The sequence below is a fragment of the Podarcis liolepis genome (assembly GCF_965112155.1).
Source record: "Podarcis liolepis genome assembly, chromosome: 2".
In the NCBI taxonomy this organism is placed as follows: domain Eukaryota; kingdom Metazoa; phylum Chordata; class Lepidosauria; order Squamata; family Lacertidae; genus Podarcis; species Podarcis liolepis.
In genome coordinates this window covers 60,330,601-60,347,389 of record NC_139555.1, presented here as the reverse complement: position 1 = coordinate 60,347,389, position 16,789 = coordinate 60,330,601, and the positions used below count along the sequence as shown (strand labels likewise).

Here is a 16,789-nt window from a genome sequence, read left to right as displayed (position 1 = left end):
GCCTCCCTACGGGGATAGCCTGGTAGATGGCATGTGTGCTATTTGTGCTGTCTCAAGGCATCTGTTATCCATGGAAAGTGTTGGGTTCCTCTACATGTCTTTCCCTTCTCACTGACATGCATTCACTGTTATGATTGTGCATTGGTGCAAAGTACCAGTTGACTTTGCCAAAAAGCTGCTCAAGCTGTTTCTGCTTTTCGATGCTGAAAGTGTCTTTGAAATTTTGGAAAGCTGATCACGTACCCCAAGCAATGAGATTCCCTTTCTGGCCAATATGCAGTCAGAACTAGTGAATGCATAAAAAGTGCTGCATAAAATGCATAAAAGTGTTGCCTTGGTCTTATCAAATCTTATGGCAGTATTGCATCTAAATAGTGCTAAACAAAAAGCTGTTTAGATTTAATTTTTGCTTGAAAAGAAGTGATTCTTTCTCTCTACCCCCCCATACCCTATATTCATAGCTATTTGCAAGTATTCTTCCCCCAGTGCCGCCTTCTCTGTTGTTTCAGTGATCATATTTCTGTTTCAACCCTATTCTAGTGATCAAAGACAAATCCCAATGGTCTTCCCAGTAGCACAGTCCACTTGCAGTTCTTCAGTGGGAGTATGCAGAAAGAATTAAATGTTGAGGACCATAGTATTAACTTGACAGTCCTGATGAAAATTGTTGAGCTGTCAGCAGCAGCAGTGATCTCCTTTCTGGAATGTTGTTCAAAACCAATTCTTCATAGTGCATGGAGCAATGCTACTCATGTTAAAATGTGTAGGAAAGGACTTGCTCTCCATGTGTGCTGCCAGGTGTGTGACAAATGAGCATAAATTCATATGATTGTTGAATCACTTACTATATGTGATAGTCTGGGTATAGGAGCAAGAAAAACTAATGTGATCAATGACTGAAATATTTCAGCAATAGCAGTTGTTTGGTGGTTGTAATTTTTATTTAAAACCTTGTAAGAAAAAGGTTTAAAAATGAGTATCTTGTATGTTTAACAAAACTGCACCACAAAAATCAGCTGCGTGTGACTGGGTAATAAGGTTAGGCAGTGACGGTGGTATGTTTTCTTGATCATTCAAGCAAGTCCAATGCCTTTTTTGCGTCTGAAGGATGCTTAATAAAGCTGTGCTGTGTACCACAGAATGAGTCCCAGTCCATTAGTCTTTTGGCTGCTTTCAGTTGACACATCGGCTTTTCAGCAAAAGCAAGTGTCCAAACCAATTCATACTAGGTTTCTAATGACAATCCTTCCAGAAATATCCAGCATCTCACTGCCACCAGGATACCTTTATATTTATTGCAAATTGTTATTTGAATCCTCGTAACCATCTAATAAAGGTTATGCAGCCAAAATTCATTGTGTCATATTCCCAAATAATACAGTTGTACCTCTGCTTATGTATCTCTCTGGTTACATAAACTTCAGGATATGTAAGCGGCAAAACCAGAAGTATATCCAGGTTTTTGCCGCGCCTGCATGCGCAGAAATGGTCTTTCCGGTTGCAAAAACCTCAGGATCCGGCCGGACCTCTGGAACGGATCCCGTCTGCAAACGGAGGTACCACTGTACTCAGCTCTTCTAGGGACATTATAGTTACATCTGATTTTGTAAACTTTAGAAATAAGTCCCTGGAGAGACTTTGGTGCATTTACCAGCAGGTGCTCCAATGGGGCAAGGTCCCTGGGTGCTTTTTATTGTCTGCAGAACTAGAAGTAAATGCACCACCCAATACTTTCTGTGTCAATTCACAGGTTACTAGATCATCTTCAGGGTTTCTGTTCAGTGGGTAAAAGCAGTTCAACTTTCTAATGACTCATTATGTGCCTCAACACCCCCTTTGCCCCTCCACATTTATATTAGCAGTACCATCAATATCAAGTGATCAGCCTGACAAACACCATATTCATTGCTATTTATAATAGCATAATCAACAATACTGTTCATATGCCTGCACGTGCATGAAGGTAAGGTGCGGGTGGGAGTGGCAATGCAGTGGCAAGACCTGTTCCGTAGCCCTATGTACACTCAATGTCTGCACTTTTCTATGCACATATAGGTTGCATGTGTGGTGGGGAACCCTGCAGAAAAAAAGTTGCTAACACCAAAGTGAGTGTTGCTCTGTCTTAAAAGGCTTTTACATCACTGTCCTCAAACACTGGCGTGAAAGGGTGAATTGTCAGGCAAACAGTAGAACTGAGCTTTCACAATGTGCTGGCTGGCATGTAAATTAAGCAGGAAGAGCTGCACGTATCTGTGGGCTTTGTAGGGATTGGAGGCAAAAAGACTAGAGAACATGGGGTCTGTTTGGTGAGTATACATGTTTCCTCTTGGGTAGGCAGCGGGGGAGGAAGAGCCTTGTGCTGAAAGTAAGGTAGTATGCTAGAGTGCAAAAGTAGTATATTGTGGAAGAACTGCTAGTATGCCAGGAGAAATTAATTAGTTAAATGTTTCTGTGAACAGAAAGCGCCAGCTTATAAAGGAGGCAGCCCATTCCACCTCTGCTTGTGTCTTTCTTTGATTTTCCTACTTCCCAGTTACTCTTATCAGGTTTAATTCTGTTGTATCTCTGTATGATCCAAGGATGAAAGCTGAAGGGTTTGCTGTTTGTGAAGTGGCAGGGCTTTAAAACAAGCAGGCCTATTATACATCAGAGGCATATAAACAGAGCACAGAATGTTAATATCCAAATTGCTGATTTTAAATATGCCAGCAGTGCTGCTACGGAGCTTGGGTCATGGGGAAACATTTTGTTTGTTGGTTTTAATAGAATTCCAAATGTGATTTGAAAGTGGACATACTTGCATCCATGAAAGTGCTGTGGAATAATCAGGTTGGTGGTGGAGGCTGCAATGTGAAGCAGGAAACTGAACGTAAGTTCTGAAGTTTTTAAAACATTGTGACTGTGGAAAGAGAGAGCAGGGTGAAGAAGCAGTTGCTAGCCAGTTGCCAACAATCTTTCAACCTCCTATCCTGCTCTACTCTAGGTATGTCAAACTCAAACGGGTTCAGGGGGTCCAACGCTTCTCTGAGCAGGTGCATTGGGTCCACCCCAATAATATTGTTGCCAGGACCACCCTGGTTTCGACTGGCCATTCATCTCCAGTGTGCTACCCCAACATTTGTGCCACTTAGCTCCTTGTCTTCCAGTTACCTCTCATTTCTCCAAGCACCTGGGCAGTCTTTGTTCCCACCATATAAACCAGGGTGGAAAGCTTTTCTTTCTGTAGAATATGAGTGGAGTTCCATGACTTGAGTCTAGCAAAGTTGTCCAATTAGCACAAGGACCTCCCCCACCCCAGCACCCCCCAATCTGTTCCAAGGGTTTGCCCAACCCTCTGGTGTAGGAGTGGAGATCCTGTTTTGCTGGTGGAAGTCCTTTTGCTCACAGGACAACATTTTTTGATATGACCCCTCAGGCCTAGAACTGAATGTAGCCCTCTGAGTGTTGTCTTTATTGTCTTTACTTTGGGGTACTTTCTAGGCCGTGATCTCTCTCTGTGCCACCCCCCCATTGACCTTGCTACTTCCCCTCCTCAAGTAACCTAATTGCTTTGATGTAGAGGTGTGAGGGTTTATCACCATTTCATATCACTTGTCATCATTTCTTATTGGTTAGGAGGGAGAGAGCACAGCTATTACTGTAAGTCTTCACCTTTTGTTCACCACTATATTGCCTTATCACTTATCACGATGTTATTTCAATACCGGTATTCAACGATACAGCAATTTATTGCACAGCACTGCTTCCTACAACAACCACTTCAATCCAACATCCTGAACATTCCCATCACCCATGTTTGTTTTCCCAGGAGCAAAGGGAATTGCTGCCTCTGCAATTCACATCAATTTTGCCTTGGTAGCCTATGCTATCCTGGCATATTCCAAGTACCATATTCATTGACCGCTGTGCAGCTAATTTAAATGGAAGTGGGGAAGAAACTGGTGTTGAGGTGTGTGGTAGCAGTCACTGGAAGGTAAAGCTCTCTTTCTCCAGCTAAGGAGAAGCCCTGATGGTGTGAAGTCTGTTAACTGTCATGGGCTATACTGGAGATCCCAAGTAAGGACACAGGCCTCAGGCCTCCTTTAGAATTACTGAGGAAGACAGGTGTGCAGTTAGGAGCAATATGGATTCTTAATGCCTCAGAACATGAGGGACTTAAGAAAGGGTTTAGCCTCTGCTATAATAACTGGCCCAGCAATACATCTACTTTCCTCCCTACATAAGTAGGTAACTGTCATTCATTCCTATACAGAAGACTAAAGTACTGTATTGTGGGAAAGAACCAGAGGCTTGTTTGGATGGGTGGATGGAGGAGAGTGCCACAGGAATATTTCTCTCTCTCTCTCTCTCTCTCTCTCTCTCTCTCTGTGTGTGTGTGTATACACACACACCCCATATTTTTCTGTGTATAAGACGCCCTCATGTATATGACGCCCCCTATTTTTGGGGACTCCAAATTAAGAAAACACCCCTCAGCACTACCTGTGTATAAGACGAGCCCCAATTTTAAGCATAATTTTTTGGTAGAAACTAGTCTTATACATGGAAAAATATGGTGTGTGTGTGTGTGAGAGAGAGAATGAAGAGGTGGCTGAAAGGGATAAAGTGTACTATAAAGGGATGAGGCAAGATACTTTCACCTCAGCCTCCTTCCTGGTATTTCATGGGCCTTTTTTTTTTTTTTTGCTAACAATATATACTGGTGGTGATAAAAACAGAGCTACAGTAAGGTTTGCAGAAATATATCTGGAACAGCAAGAAGGATTCTACAAAATGTTATGAAAGGAATCTCGAGCTCGATTTAACCTGTATGTTGGGTGTGTAAGGCAAACTTTACTGCAGCATTCTGTTCACCAGCACTTTTTGTGAACTGTGTTGCCTTTCCTTGTGCATACACTGCTACCACACCAGAGGTCTGTGGCTTGCATGTGCAGGGGCTGATGGCCTAGTTTAAATGTGAAGCCGGTGTATGGAACACTCCATGGCTGAATTCTGTCTTACCCAGCGTTATGTTTAAATTGGGCCTCTCTCTTTAGGAAATGGTTCAGGCCCTTTGCGGAAGTATTTGCATACAGCTGTATTGGCAGTGCTGTTAGGGAATGTGTTTTGTTTTGTCTTTTTGTTTAGAGGGGAAACTGGTTTGGCAAGATTATTTTGTTTATTTCCATTGCCTCTAGATCTATAACCTGCCTTTTTTACATTAAGGAAATACATTAACTCTGAGTAACTTTATGCATTTTAAATTAAACAAGGGTTTTGGGTCTTTTATGTAAGGTCCCGTTCGTAAGACCATGAAATTACACAGAAAGGACACATGGACTAATTTTTATGGCATATAGTGAGGTGGCTGTGCATTTTGTTTTACTGCTTAACTAAGTCCTGATTTCCATTGCGCATTGACAGTTGTTTGTGCCCACATAATAGATGTACATCTATTGAAACATTAGGAACTGGACATGTAGTGAAAAAAAACTCATTCTGTACACCCACATTCATTCCTTTTAAGGTAACATGAACTGACCTTCAGTCTTGGGCAGAAGGATTAATTGGGTTGTTTTGCATGTTAACTATAGAGGATGTATACGTGACTCCTGCAGAGAAAATGTGCAAGTTCTCCTTTGCACAGTGCTTGGATGCATGGAAAAAGGATGTGTGACTCACACTATTCCTACGTCTTGGTAATGGGCAGAATAGTTTATACACTTGCCTATTCTAGGTTTAATAAAAAGTATTGGGCTGATGTTTTTTTGGGGTGTGTGTTCAGTAGATAAGAGATCAATGATAAAACCACTGTAATCTGACTGTTGTAGTTTGAAACCCAAATGATCAATTTCCATTTGCCTTTCTTAATTTTTTCAGAAGTGGGTAGATACGCATATGTCTTACTTGAAATGTGAAATGCCCATGTCTAGGATCCACAAATATTTGTATCAGTTCAGAAAAAAAAATTTGTGCATGCCTCTCTAGCACATATTTCACATAGTTGTGTAGAAGGTATGTACAGCATAGCTGAGATCTTAAAAGGGTGCTCTAGTTACACTTCAGAACATAGTGGAGACAGCTGCCAATGCCAGATAAAACCATGAAACTGTGATACCACAGTCAGTGAGCATGCCAGTAGTTTTGCATGAATTGTTATTGGGTCATATTTCCCCTTATTTCTTGAGAATTAAAAAAAATTCAACTTCCTTTCCCCCCTTGTCTTTAGCATCAAGAGATCCCCCCAACCACTTGAGGAAGATGAAGATAAGGACCAGCGAACAGTGACCATCAATCCTTGTCACATGGGAAAGGCATTCAAAGTCATGAATGAACTAAGGAGGTACTGCTTGTGCTCAATTTGCATTGTCATGCACTTGCTGCTTGTTTGTGTGAACAGGAGGCGTCTAAGCTACATATTTACTTTGTAAAAAAGAGGTTCAGTTCAAGCATTGCTTTGAAGCAGGTTTGTGTCTCAAAATATGAAGTTCTGTGTTATGTCGGTCTCCCAGATCACACAGGTAGTTCTCACACAAGGATGGTGCTTTTATGCTAGTGTGGGAAGTTCTTACGTTATTCAGATCAGTCGCTTGATGCAAAACTTAATAAGAACATGAAGAGCCTGCTGGATCAGGCCAGTGGCCTATCTATAGTTCAGCATCCTGTTCTCGCAGTGGCCAACCAGATCCCTGTGGGGGAAACCATCAAGCAAGATTTGGACACAAGAACATTCTCCTCTCCTGTGGTTTCTAGCAACTGGTATTCAGAAGCATTGCTGCCCCCAGTGTTACTGGTGTGACGTTACTGGTGTGAGTGTTGTGATATTGAAGTCAGCCACAGGAGGATATCAAGCATATTATGATATTTGAAATGGCTTGGAATTATTCTACAGTGGTACCTCGCAAGACGAATGCCTCGCAAGACAAAAAAACTCGCTAGATGAAAGGGGGTTTTGTTTTTTGAGCTGCTTCGCAAGACGATTTTCCCTATGGGCTTGCTTCGCAAGACGGAAACGTCTTGCAAGTTTGTTTCCTTTTTCTTAACACCGTTAATACAGTTGCGACTTGACTTCGAGGAGCAACTCATAGAACGCAGTGTGGTAGCCTTTTTTGAGGTTTTTAAAGACTTTGGTGATTTTTGAAGCTTTTCCAAAACTTTCCCGACACCGTGCTTCGCAAGACGAAAAAAATCGCAAAACAACAAAACTCGCGGAACGAATTAATTTCGTCTTGCGAGGCACCACTGTACTTTCAGTACAAATCAAAATAGCTGACAGGTTATTCAGTAGAAAGAAGCAAGCATAGTATTATATGTTTGGAGGCCTTTGCTGCTGCTTCCCTTTACACAAACATGCTTGTGGCTGCTTTGCTAAAAACAATTTTTTTTTAATAAACCCACTTAAACTTTTTCAAATGTTCCCACAGTAAAAGAATCTCTCTTTAAATAAAAAGAATGCTCGGTGTGCTTTTTCATTTGGTGCAAATCACCACATAATCAAGATTTCCAGAAGATCAAAGTTATTTAAAAAGTGATAATCTAGTGTTACACGTATTATGACACCTACGCCTAATTGCAGAGAAAAATGGTTAGGGCAAATTGATTTCTGTTTGACTACCAATCCTTTTGCACACCAGTTAGAAATTTCATGTTGGCTAAAAGAGCCTGTTTAGGTTCCTATGTTATTCTACTGTTAAGTCTATTTTGCTTTAAATACCACAATTCCTTGTTCAGTCCATCATTGGCCCCGCATTTGTCTATAAAAATTGGCTCTAGGGTAAACAATAACCATGTATGTAATTAAGATAGGGGTCTGTGTGTCTGAGTTTGTCATCTTTTCTTGAGCTTAATCTGATTACATATCTGCCTGCCATACATTCTTTAGAGATGCAGTAAATAAATCCAAAATGTCTCTGTTGTGCCCAGGATAGATTAAAGAGTTATTTGTGGGTCAGATATTTATTCCTTGCTATCCGATGAGATTTAGTTTCTCATACATAAAAGTGCTTGACTTTGATTGGCTCATAACAGATTTGTGCATATCAACATGTGCAGCAAAATCGTATTGTATTGCCTATGATATGGTATATACTATATGCAGATCCCCTAGGAAACATAAATTCAAGGCAGCCATTTTGGCTGCCTTTCTGCAGCCAATTGGAAACTGCGCCTTGGTTTCTGGACATTTTGGAAGTTGAATGGACTTCCAGAACGGATTCCGTTTGACTTCAGTGGTACGACTTTTCTTGAATTGCAATACACTCTGACCATGGCAGGACTATAGCACTCTTCAGAGGTGGTTGCGGAATTGCTGCAGATGCTATAATGCATAAAGGCTTGCCACCAAATTGCTGGGCAAAAATTCCTTGATAATGATCCAAATGGTGGTATGCTTTTAAGCGTAATGGCAATGCTATCAGATGAACACATGGAACAGCAGCTCCCCGCATCATGTCTGTAATGTCAAAAGGGGCATCAGCATTATGTGAAGAGTCGTACACCCCCCCCCCCCCGTTATCTTGGGGCTGATAGCTTCTACTTCTAGTCTGCTGTCACAGAACAGGAGGGGACTGGAGTAAAGTTGCTTATGTGCCTGAGTACTTGGCTGCCTAAGTTATGTGGAATATGTACTTGGAGTGATATAATATTAGCTTATTCCTTTTGCAACTTGAGTGCAGTGGGGGATAATGGGGGAGCGTATGGCAGTGCTGCTCTTTGCGGAAACTAATGGCTTCTCTTGTGCATGATGCCCTTTTGAACATGTAAGACTACAGCTGCCCTTAAGCCTCTGTTGTCTCTTTCCTTGTGTGCTTATTACCGATTTATGCTTTTGGCTCCCTGCTGCTGCTGAGCTGTAGTAGAACTAAATTGTGGCATTTGCTTGAATGCCTTAAATCTGTTGTTTTTAGCAAAGGCTGATTTCCATGGCAATATTACGCGCATGGCAAGTCTGGACCAGTGAGAACTTAATGATGACTGGGGACAGGCGAGCGGAGGGGGGGGGGGAGCTGCACTTTACTCTATACGTATCTCTGCTGGGTCAGCCAGTGGCCATTCCTGTAGGAGGTCAAGCGGCCACAAATGCATCGGGTCCCTTAGTTTATAAGATTTCAGGCAGAGTTCCTTGCATTCCTCTACTCCCCACACTGTAAAGTATATAGTGGGTAGGTATTATGTCAATAACAGGTGCTTCCACCTTCCCATTTAGCTTGGAGTTCCTGGACTGGCTAGTGTCAGTGATAGCAGCTGTGCTTTGAGCCTTCACTGTCACAGAGGATGGACTGAGAACAGGTGGCCCTTGTCCAGACATGGTGACCTTGGTAGCGGAAAGCCAGCAAGAGGCCTCCTTCTTAGATTAACCTGTGGAGTCCCCTCCTTTCCCTAGCTGTTGTGTACTGTGCTAGACTTGTGTGCTGCAAGAACCCTAGTGGCTGAAGGTTAGTGTGCGCTATGTGGTTAGGATGCTATTTTAGGGGATCAGTGGGGGGTGTATGGGGCATGGGAGGGAGGAGAGTTTCCTTACCCCTTTCTATTGTGTTGCCTGCTCTTACTATACATTCTCTGTATCTGCTGCCTCTCCACCTGGGATATCCCAGTGGCAAGTCCTTTTTGTGTGTGGCCTCCCCAAGCAGATAATGCACAATTTGAGCTACAGTGGCCTTTGCTGCTGCTGCCCACTAAGTCCCTTTGCAAACCCCTTGTACAGGGAACATGTACAAACTAGAAAGGCTGGGAGGGAAATAAGTTGCCAACATCTGCTTCTTGGCAGCCATCACAAATGGTCTCTTCCTCCTAGCAGGCCTATCTATGGTAGCAGGCATGGCAGTGTTGGGAATCATCTGGTGGGGGGGCACTGGTTCTCTACCATTCGTGTGTGGTCTGGCCTCTGTTTTGAGGACAATGCAGGAGGTCTGAGGTAAGTGTATGTTCTCTTTGGGGGTATTTTTTTGGGAAGGGCTTGAAGAGGGAGGAGACTCAATGCAAGACTGATGAGGCTACTGCTGTGTTACCAACTGCTTTGAATAAAAGACAAAGCCCCTCCAAAGATGTTTCTTCATGCTATTCCCATTTATTTAAAAATTACTTGACATCCAATAATGGATTACTGGTCTTAAGACACCTACACATAATTACAGAGGAAAAAAACCTTTTGCATAAGCTGTAGATATAAATATATTCAGCTCAGTATTCATCAAAATGGATGAGGGTTTTTTTTAACAGTTCTTTGTATGTTTGAACACTTGGATCTTGAATTCACCCACATATTGAAATAAGATTTGTGAGGCTATAACGTTGAAATCTAGCTAAATTGTCATGTTTGTTAATTAAAAATGAACTGAATATTCCAGAGGGCTGCCTATAGAGGCTACAGCAAGCACCTCCTCATCCCCCTTAATAGTGCTGTATAGCAGAAGAGTCAATTAAGGAAACTAGACCATTTCAAGTCTGCATATAGAAAGTGCAGTTTGGAAGTGCGTTCTGAAACCATGATTTTTTGGTGTCTTCACAGCAAGCGGCTTCTCTGTGATGTGGTGATTGTTGCTGAAGATGTTGAGATCGAAGCCCATCGTATTGTCCTGGCAGCCTGCAGTCCGTATTTCTGTGCAATGTTTACAGGTATCTTTGGGCCTTTGAGCAAATAACTGTTATTTGCTGATTAAAATATATTTGGAGTCAAGCTTATGTGTTGGGTGCTAGTGTGGGGTACAGATTCTAAGATGCAGATTAGTTCTATTTGGTATCCATTAGGGTTTGATTATAGGCCTGTGACTGTTTTTAAAGGTGTTCTGTATGGGGGCGGGGGGAAGTAAACATGAGGTTTATAATTTACTATGTAAACAGCCATTTGTGTGCCTTTCCAGATACAGTGGTGCCCCGCAAGACGAATGCCTCGCAAGACGAAAAACCCGCTAGACAAAAGGGTTTTCCGTTTTTCAATGCGCTTCGCAAGACGAATTTCCCTATGGGCTTGCTTCGCAAAACGAAAAAGTCTTGCGAGTCTTGCGATTTCCCCCCCTTTCCCTCCCCCCTTTTTCTAAGCCGCTAAGCCGCTAATAGCCTTTTAGCCGCTAAGCTGCTAAGCCTTTAATAGCCACTAAACCGCTAATAGCGCTAATCCGCTAAGCCGCTAATAGGGTTGCTTCGCAAGACGAAAAAACCGCTAGACGAAGAGACTCGCGGAACGGATTAATTTAGTCTTGCGAGGCACCACTGTAATGTATCCAGCATTAGGAGCATTCATCCCAGACTTGATTGTACTGGTGAGGCATGTCAAAGATCGGAGTAAGCTCCATAATGGAGACCATTTTCAGGTTAAGGCTACCATGGGCCTGGGCTCAGGTTTGTAGGTGAGCCTGAGGCTGAGATTTGAGGGATATTTTGTGGGGATTCAGCCTGTGTGCTGTCTCTGATTCCTGCAAAAACACCACCACCACATTTACTTTGCCTCTCTTTCTTTGCTTTGTCTCACCCTCTGTATGTAGCAGCTTTAACATGTGAACTAGTCCTTATGAATTTTGCTACAAGAGAACAAAAGACACTGCATTGGGAATAACACAGATTTTTGAATGACTGTTTTACAGAAAATGGTTTGGTAATTAATTTAATTGTGGAAGTATATAGCATCATTAATATATTTTACATCTGATAGCTTGCTTTTGAGGTAAGGTGTGGATTTTCTGCTTTTGCAATAACTATTGCAGTTGCAAACCGTAGTTACTTTCCTCCTTGTTTAAGTGGCGAGTGGCAAAATAGACAGACATCTGTGTACTCATCTCATGTGACATCCAACATGTGGGGTCCATGTAGGGTTTTGCGTTTTAAAAAAATCAGAACACTTCCATGTAAGACGCTTGTCTTGTGAGAATTGGCCCTTAGAAGTAGCAAGATGCTAGTTTAAAGTGCATTTTAATAGCTGTGCTGATACTACTTGTTCAGGTTGACTCCTGCAAAGGTGAAATGTAGGTAAGGACCTAAATTAGTGAGCAGTTGGTGGATCTGGCTCTTTAAGGATGCCTTCTGACCCCAGAGTGAAGATGGAAGAGGTTGGGACCTAATCCTAATCATCACTGGGTCACTTTAAATTAAGGTGCACCAGTGGCAACCACTTCTGCACTAATCTTAATTCAAAACAGCAGGACAGGGGAGGTGAAAGTCATGTGGTTGCCATGCTACCATGCCATTATCCCTTTCTGCTTCTTGATTAACAATAAACTAAGTTAAAAGATGCTTATGTGGTTGCCAAGCAGTGACACATGTGATTGCTCCTATTTCATCCCTTCTCCCTTTTAATACTCACTACGGATGCCAGTATGAACTTGTAACAGCAGCCTCTTCACAGTCCTTCTTGGCCTAAGATGGCAGGAAAAGAGGAAAGATTCTAGTAATGCATGTACTTTGTAGCCAGAAGGTTCCATCCCTGGGATCTCTAGTTAAATTAAGTGAAGGAAAAGGCCTTCCTTCTTGCCTGAGACCCTGAAGAGCCACTGCTAGTCAGAGAAGACTGCAGTGGGCCAGATGGGCAAATTTTCAGACCATGTATGAGACAGCTTTATTATGGGTTCATTTATTTATGAAGTCATAATCTGTACTTCCATAACAAAAATAGCAAAGGGGAATACTGCATATAAAAACAAAATCAACAGAAATATCAATGAAAAGACATAAATAAATTCTAATTGGTTAAAATAAAAGAAATTCATGTTGAGGAGGCCTGTCTAAACGAAAGACATCCAAAGGCAAGGAGGAATAGTTCCTGCTGAACCTCTACTGGTAGGCAGTTCCACAGGGCAGCGCCTGCCACCCTAACAGTTCCTTTCCAATTACCATACTTCTTCCACCAGTGAATGAGATCGAGGAAAACTGTGACCCCCTCAGTTCAGTGTTTGGCCCACAGGCCAGTTCAGTGCTGCATTTAGTTGCTGACCTCTGACCTTCAGCTGCATAAAATGACAGAAAAGAGGGGAAATTATACAACAATAAAACCTAGTCTCAAGCTTTCAAGCACAACTGATCTAAAGTTAGAGGTATTCAGCTATTGTACAAATACATCAAATACACAAATAGCTCAACAGAGCCTTGCCTGACATCAGCGCTCTCTCTTTCTATAGCACTTATAAAGAAGAGCCAGCAAAAATAAATGCAGTATGAGCTCAAACGCCCACCCTCAAGCTGCTCCCTCCATGGATGGGGTGGCAGCTTGTGCAAATGATAAGAGATTGCAAATTTTTCCTCTTAGTAAGTGGACCAATTGCAGCTCCTCTGTTAAAGCCCCAAACAGCTACCTACATCTAGGACTGTATATATTTCACAACTAAGCAATCACACTGTATAAATTGAGTTGGCTTGCATATTACACCGATCCTGGCTGGACTACACTGGCTGCCAATTAGTTTCTGGGCCCAATTCAAAGTGATAGTTTTGACCTATAAAGCCTCAAATGGCTCAGGACCGCAATACTTCAAGGACCGCCAAACCCCTCATAAATCAATCCAGACCCTGTGATAATCATGTGAGGTCTTTCTATGTGTGCCTCCTCCACGAGAGATACGGGTACTTCAATCTTTCAAAAAAATAAATAACACTTGGTATTTTGCAACATGAAAAAGCAGGGGATGGTATTTCTTAAAACAGACATGGCAAACCTTTGGACCTCCAGAGCTTGTTGGACTTCAACTCCCATCATACCCAGCCAGCATGGCCAGTGGTGAGTGATGGAAATTGTAGTGCAACAACATCTGGAGGGCCACAGGTTCCCCATCACTACCTCAGAAGATGACTCCAGCCATAGAACACTGCAGGTTGGAGGAGTACCTTCCCTCCTCAGATGTCAATTGCCCTGGATCACTAGTGCAGGTGACCACCTGACCATGTCAGCAAATGTAGGGAATCCTTACCACTTGGTTAAGACAGGAGTAGAACTGTGAAGCTTGACAATATCATGCTAGTAGAACTTGTAATAGAAAGCTATTAATTGAATTTGCAACTTCCATCATAATAACTTCTATGCTTTCACACACATAAGAGAAAAGCCATTCAAAAGTACATACATTTGGTACAACTTGCAGTGGACACGAGATATTCTGGCCTGTCCCTTATACAGACCTCCCTTTTGAAGGCTATGTCACGGAATATAGACATGGACGTACTTTCCAGTGGAACGTACTACTTCAAAATAAATGCATGGAATCTTAAGATACATGCAAGTTACCAATTCCTTTCTTTTGTAGACAGGTTTTCTTCAAAGGAAGAGCAATCCTATTGAGTGAGTATAACGATAGTAGCCTGTTGGCTTCTGTTCCTTTTAAGAATGTAGAAAAGGGAACAAAGAATATTTCTGTCTTTCTTCATGGAAGAGTATCAAACAGGGCCAGCTGCTTTAAAACATATTGTTAAAAAAAGAAAAGAATATTGGCTTTTCAGTTATATGAACTGTAGCTATCTGTTCTCAAAGCTGTGCAGCAGAGATGCCTTAACTTGCCAAACAAATTTTTAAAAGTAATTTTGAAAGTGGGAATCATAAACTTGGTAGTATTTCTTAGACATCTAGAAATGGGATCACTGTTTAGAATGTGCTAAAATTTTTGTTTTTGTTAAGACGGATAGGTAGAAATTTCTTCACGTGCTCAGTTGAACCTAAGGGGGTGGGGGAAATTGAAACACAAACCACATTTTTTGGGGGGAATTATTTTTAAAATTGAATTTCAGGAGATATGACTGAAAGCAAAGCAAAGAAGATCGAGATCAAAGATGTTGATGGACTAACCTTAAGTAAGCTGATTGATTACATCTACACCGCTGAGATAGAGGTCACAGAAGAAAATGTTCAGGTAAGGAGAGCTTAAAGGTGCCTTTTTAGTGGTGGCTCCCTTCCTGGGGAGATCGATAAATTGAATTTTAAAAAATTATTTTCCAAGGCTTACCATGAGTGATTTTCTGCCTTTTCTTGTACATAGTTTTTATGATGAACTTGCTTTAGTGTTTTACTTATGCAAGTTGCCTTCATAATTTTTCATTTTTAAAGGTGAGATTAAAATGACTCCCATAATAAAAGATTACCTAGGAATTGAAGTTAGAGATCTTTCAGGATGTGCCTGGAAATCAGGTCATATCACCATCATTACAACCATTATGTTCAGCAATAGAATTCTGCAATGTTTCTTTATAAAATTAAAACATGTTCTACACGTCTTCCCTAAAGAGGGCATCTTCTGGGTAGTCACATTGTAACTGAATGGCAAATTTGATGTTTAAGGTAGCTTTCTACACACATTTAGGAGTAAGTCTATAATATGTGGGAAATACTGTGATTACACTGGTAATATTTTTTTCTCCATTCTCTAGCTGTCTCTGCTTAGATTTAGTATTCTAGGGGCAAAAATATTGTGCATTTAAAAGATTTTGTACAGCATTGATGTAAAATCAGGAATCAGTAACGTTACACTACTGCAATTGTAGAGTGAGAGAGAATTTAAGAGCTTATATTCATGGTTTGGGATGTGGGTGGCACTGTGGTCTAAACCACTGAGCCTAGGGCTTGCCGATCGGAAGGTTGGCAGTTCGAATCCCTGCGACAGGGTGAGCTCCTGTTGTTCGGTCCCAGCTCCTGCCCACCTAGCAGTTCGAAAGCACGTCAAGTGCAAGTAGATAAATAGGTACCGCTCTGATGGGAAGGTAAATGGCGTTTCCGTGTGCTGCTCTGGTTCGCCAGAAGCAGCTTAGTCATGCTGGCCACATGACCCGGAAGCTGTCTACAGACAAATGCAGGCTCCTTCAGCCTATAGAGCGAGATGAGCGCCACAACCCCAGAGTCATCCGCAACTGGACCTAATGGTCAGGGGTACCTTTATCAGAAGATTTTACATTGGGGTAGCCAACTTGGTGCCTTACAGATGCTGTGGTCCACAATTCCCAGCAGCCAGCTTAGCCATTAGTCGGGGTGGTAGGAGTTGTAGTCTGAAGCATCTGGGAAGCACCATGTTGGCTGACCTATCTTCACTTAACCCTCAGAGCCCTTTGAGTTTTTGGAACATATCAACCAAAGCTTAGTAAGAGAGCATGTGCTTTGCATGCAGAAGATTCCAGATGTAATCCATGACATCTCAGGGAGAGCTGGGAGAGACCCCTGTGTGAAACCTTGGAGATCCATCCACTGCTGGTCAGTGTAGACATTACTGAGCTACATGGACCTGGTCTGACTTGGGATGTGGCAGTTGGTCTGACTTGGGGTGAGGCATGGTCTGACTTGGGGTGAGGCAGTTTCTCATGTTCCTTGGTGGGTTATAAGAAGATAATGTAGATCATGACAATCACTTAGGTACAAGTTAAGCACCCTGGGTCAAAGCACTTTAACTTAAATCAGTGCCAGTCTTCTGTGTTTTGATAATTTGGATTTGGCCCTTGAAAAGTGATATGGCTGAATGCTTTACTGATATAATTGTTGAAGGTCCTGAACTCTGTTTTAACGGACAGGCCTGCTGCTGAAAGATCATGTGGATTCACAAGTAATGCGCTTAGATATTTGCACCATTGGATAATGCTGCTGCCTGTCTTTGCGTATTTTTAGTGGAAACATTGCAGGCCAGTGCCACTTTGTCCCAGGCGGTCCCTGCTCTGCTATTTAATACAAGTATTCCCAACCCAGTTTAATTTCTGTCACGGCTGAATAATTGTATCAAGTGCTGTAGAGCAGCAGTCATTTGGCTCCAGTCATTTATGTAACAATTTAGAATGTTTGAAGAATTTCACATTCAGTATATAAGCAATCTGTGGAATTTTAAAAGTTAATTATTATTGTTCTTATATGGGGTGGGGT

General features: G+C 42.0%; 1 protein-coding gene across 10 annotated transcripts in view; it reads left to right on the top strand.

Moving 5' to 3' along the window:
- The window catches only part of KLHL3 (kelch like family member 3), a 98,358-nt gene that overhangs the window by 57,947 nt on the left and 23,622 nt on the right, over positions 1-16,789 (top strand). For 6 of the 10 annotated variants that reach the window (XM_083488108.1, XM_083488106.1, XM_083488109.1 and 3 more), the window contains 3 exons: positions 6,209-6,322; positions 10,487-10,593; positions 14,683-14,804. In XM_083488108.1, coding sequence (XP_083344234.1) covers positions 6,209-6,322; positions 10,487-10,593; positions 14,683-14,804 — 343 coding nt within the window. Of the gene's footprint in view, positions 1-3,950; positions 3,974-4,111; positions 4,224-5,424; positions 5,507-6,208; positions 6,323-10,486; positions 10,594-14,204; positions 14,240-14,682; positions 14,805-16,789 lie in introns of those variants that run through there. The other 4 variants (XM_083488107.1, XM_083488115.1, XM_083488112.1 and 1 more) reach the window with 4 other exon arrangements.